The 4431-nt window shown below is 36.8% G+C and overlaps 3 protein-coding genes across 3 annotated transcripts in view; 1 reads left to right on the forward strand and 2 right to left on the reverse strand.

The window, feature by feature from the left end:
• The window catches only part of SARC_00364 (hypothetical protein), a 6613-nt gene extending 5906 nt beyond the window's left edge, over positions 1-707 (reverse strand). The window contains exon 1 of the mRNA XM_014305967.1: positions 417-707. Coding sequence (XP_014161442.1) covers positions 417-472 — 56 coding nt within the window. The 5' untranslated portion in view covers positions 473-707. The remainder of the gene's footprint in view (positions 1-416) is intronic.
• Positions 708-1450: 743 nt separating this feature from the next.
• On the reverse strand, positions 1451-2459 carry SARC_00365 (hypothetical protein). The gene has a single exon (XM_014305968.1). It carries the CDS (start codon positions 2350-2352, stop codon positions 1522-1524), a length of 831 nt encoding a protein of 276 aa, XP_014161443.1. The 5' UTR covers positions 2353-2459; the 3' UTR covers positions 1451-1521.
• Positions 2460-3690: 1231 nt separating this feature from the next.
• The window catches only part of SARC_00366 (hypothetical protein), an 8060-nt gene continuing 7319 nt past the window's right edge, over positions 3691-4431 (forward strand). Inside the window, exon 1 of the mRNA XM_014305969.1 lies at positions 3691-3997. Within this exon, the coding sequence (XP_014161444.1) occupies positions 3750-3997 (248 nt within the window). The 5' untranslated portion in view covers positions 3691-3749. The remainder of the gene's footprint in view (positions 3998-4431) is intronic.

A 4431-nucleotide genomic window follows, 5' to 3' on the forward strand; every position in this document is an offset into this window, starting at 1 on the left:
TAGACCAGTTTGAATAGCAGATCATCCACAGCGTTTTTTTTCGCGTTGTAACTTGAGAACTGTGATACAAATTACTGAAATTAGGTGGTTCAGTAGACAGGGCTTGTTTCAGCCTTTTAATTTGAGACATTCATTCTCCGAATATCGTAAGGAATGTGATCAATTTTGGAAAAATTTACGCTCTTCACACTTTGGCATCACTGTTTTGACGATATATCGCTTTTGGCCATCCATCCTGCTGTCTCCATATTTGAGTACAGTGTGAAAGTCAACTGATTTTGTTTTTAAGTGTATTATACTATTCTCATCCTGGCAGCGATAGTATTCTTATTTTCTCATGCTAAAGGTGTATATGTCGAAGTTGTCTTTGATCAAATACATACTTTCGAAGGTACACTTCAGTGACAAATACTTACTAGGTATCCAGAAGAAGTAGCTTAATTGCCGACGAGAACAGGAATATTCGCCACATCTCGTAATGTTATTCCACTATCCCTTTAATACGTCATTATGTAGTGTCACTCTACTACTAAACCACGCAAAACGAAAAGTCTAATTGTCTCATTTAGAGGGCTATTGTGTGTACAGTAGCTTGAAAGCAAAAAATAGTTCAAGCTCTCATCTCATAGTCGGGATATACTCGATATATTTACATATTTTACAATCTACTTCGGCAAGAGAAGTTAAATGCATAAAATCTATTTTGTTTTGTTTTGTTTTTAAAACAAAAACATACTTTTAGTGTCATTTTTAGAGATGTCAAGAAGTTATACATATTTATGTGTACATATTTAGCTCACCCCCAGGCCACCAGACCACCAACCCGCACCCACCACGCCCACGCCCCACGGCTGAGATGGTGTAAAATCATAGAGGATGTTTGTATTTACATATTTTTGTACATATAAAAAAAAATCGATTTTGTAAAAAAAAACAATCACAAACAGTTTCGAAATATATCGTTATTACGTCATCAAGATCTCAAACCCGTGAGCTGAGCAGACTGTGTTTGGTTGCAATTGTCATGCTGTTTTTAATAAAGTATTTCTTTATTAAAGTTCTTGTATGTATGTCTGTACGTATATTTGTGTACATAGCTTGTTTCATTGTTCCGTGTATAAATGGAATATTTCCCAAAAACCAAATGAAAAGGAGATAGAAACATGCGTGTTCGATGACATGGAAGTTCTTCGTGGAATATAGCGTTAACCACTTTGACGCTTAAACTATCTACTTCTGATATGTAGCTTTGTAACCTAGAATATGCAAGGAACGCCCCATAGGGCCATGATAAATTTCAATCAGATGTACTTTGTGCAATGAGCAGTACAAAGTTGAAGACTATATGTAGATGCATGTAAACACGTATTTCAAACACCCCTAGGTAACAAGCAATACGGTACTGAAACTTTCGACATATATGACCCTAAGAGCAACTGTGAAAATAAAATATCATGTAATAATATTTAATTTGCAAGTCAACAGTACAACAGTCTACCCTACTAACGATTGTTCGACTGTTTAGAAATCCACATCCTTTCTCGATTGCTGCACCTCTAACTTCTGCTTAGGCACGATGGAAACAAATAGACCAGATGGCATAGTGTTTAGGGCGATCACATCATCGCAGAGCAAACTCACTCGCAAAAGTTTTATCAGATGCTTGTGTCGCAGCGTGGTCTGACCATTCACCCCAACCACTTTGTACCCTGCTGTAAGCTGTGTTACATATGCTGCCGAATCTTTCTCGATACTTGTGATCATTCCATTAGAAATACTGACGCCAATACGACCGTCTCGCGCAACGATAGTATTTGACTGTATAAACTTATTTCTCATGATTGTCAGTACTGCTGTTGGCCCACTTGTGATGCAGTTGGTGGCATATTTGGGTGTAAAATCATCTGTATGGAAACCATTTACTTGCTTGACAACATCTCCAAATCGGAGACCGGCATGATAACTGGGAGATTGAGTCTTTATCCACCCAACTACAAGGTCACTTCCATGTGCTGCCTGTACTAGGGTAAAACCGTATGTGCCCATTTTGCGAGACAACTTTACAACATGCGTGTCCTCCTCGTCCGTGCCAACTTTTGCAGAATCAGAACGGGTCAATGACACCACAAGGGACATATGGTTTCTCTGTGCAGGCCATTGAGGCAAGCCAGGCATCGAAGTTGACCGAATACGCCTAATATTGAGCTCTTCAGCGATCACGTGGTCCGAGTCATCTGAGCTGTGATTTGTCTCATCATCGTACAGGATTTCATCTACTATGTTGAAAGACTCATAGTTGGTCGGTTTAGCTGACTTACCGAACGACACGTTTCTCTTAATACTTGTGAGCATTATACTTGTGTGTGGTTCTGATTATGCCCTTATGTAAGTTGTACCTTAGCAAACTGATCGTACACTGACATTTGTTTCCTGTTATATACCGAGTTACTGACGCCAACAATATCTGACAATATAAATATGAGAAGGCAATGTATATTTTTACTTTATAAAAAAATTAGTCCTGATCCAAGTAAAAAAAAATCTAGATCGTGTATGGCGATATCATATTAAAATTCCGTGCGACCTCCCATTGGCCATGGGGCTCCAACAACTGCTTTGTCTCATAAGCCGTAAACCAGTCTTCCCAGGTCATTTGACGCATTTCACAAATTTTACGCGCGTATATATTCGTGGCCAATCATTCAACACCGTGCAGACGTTAATACAGTGACGTAATGTTGAGATAACCCCCAATGCCCATTTGGTGGCAAGTCCCCAAGGCCCAAGCCCCCACTTTAATCTTTTCTATGTTTTTCTTTTGACCCACTCTCTCTCTCTCTACGTAAAATAATAAATATGTAGAGTCGACCTGGGCATTTTCAAGCCCCAGACGGGACCCAGAGCCTCTCTGCCTCAGAGTCACAGGTTTAGGTCAGGCCGTCATAGACTTGAGTCAGAGCCTAGTATGTAGTAGAATTCAGTATGTAGAGGACCAAATTGGCAAATCCATCAGGAAACACACAACCCCACAAATCAGATTTGTTTTTTAAAAATAGCCTTCAATTGAAACACACAATACAATGTATAAAATTAGGTGAAATATTTCAGAAAAAAAATTCCTCTTTTTTTGCCTTCGTAAATATTTACACAAATAATGTATATATTGACTTTTAAATAAATAAAAAATTATGTACAGTATGTATGTACGTGTTGTTTGTTTTTAATAATAAAAAACCCATAAAAAGGCCTTCTGTAAATATAAATGGCTATGAAATCACCCTGTGTTCATACATATTTTATCTTTTCTTATTTACACAAAAAATACTTTTGTACATTATAATGACGTAACTTATGGACTTCAAAAAAACCGATGAGTCACAGACTGGGTGACCAAATTTGGCTAAATACATAAATATGTTTCTGGTTGAAGCGTTGGAAAAATCAAGCTTCAACTTTTTTTTACGTTAAACGTTTCCGTTGTGTGGGTACTATATGAATGAGCCGTATTTTAGTAGGTTAAATTTTAAAAACAACGTATTTTATAATTGTTTTGTTTTGCTTTTAAAAAAATATGAAAGATACTGTAAAAAATGGTATTATTTCTAAAAATCTATTTTCGACTGAGTCACGGGGAATGGGGATGTGCTGTATTGTAGAGTAGGAACCTGTAAATAGGCTGTAGTCGTTTCAGATACCTAGAGCGCACTGTTGTATATACACAGCTACATCCACAACGACGATAAGCAAGCATGGGGGAACGCGTTGATGACTCGGGTCAACACATTCCTCGGACTCCTGAATATGTGCCCAAAGTAGTGGTCGGAACAAATGCACCCAAGTATAACTACCAGGTGTCGGAAGATGTGCAGTCGCTATCAACGGTACAGCGTAGCTCAAACGCGTCCTCGTCTGCGCCACACGTGACCTTTCACGAGGAAACTCTGAACCAAACAGCACCACATACGGTCAACCAGTTTATCTTGAAACGTCTGAGAGCGTAAGTACACATGTCTTAGTATAGCGTAGGACCATAGAAGCCAATTACACGCTCACGCTGTATCACACAAATCGTTTACCATTTATTCACGTTTGCTTGCGTGTTTACACACACACACACACACATATATATATATATATATATATACGTATACATTATTTTTGTATATATATGTGAGTGTGTTTATATATGTATTCTTTGTATGTATGTATTATGTATGTATGAACATATGTATGCATACATATATATCAATATATATATATATATATATATATATATGTGTGTGTGTGTATATATATATGAATTTAGTATTACGTATATATATGAATGTATTAATATATATATATATATATATATATATATATATATATATATATCGTCTACTATACTACTACTACTACTAATATATATATATATATATATNTATATATATA

Source organism: Sphaeroforma arctica (assembly GCF_001186125.1).
Source record: "Sphaeroforma arctica JP610 unplaced genomic scaffold supercont1.10, whole genome shotgun sequence".
Taxonomy (NCBI): Eukaryota; class Ichthyosporea; order Ichthyophonida; genus Sphaeroforma; species Sphaeroforma arctica.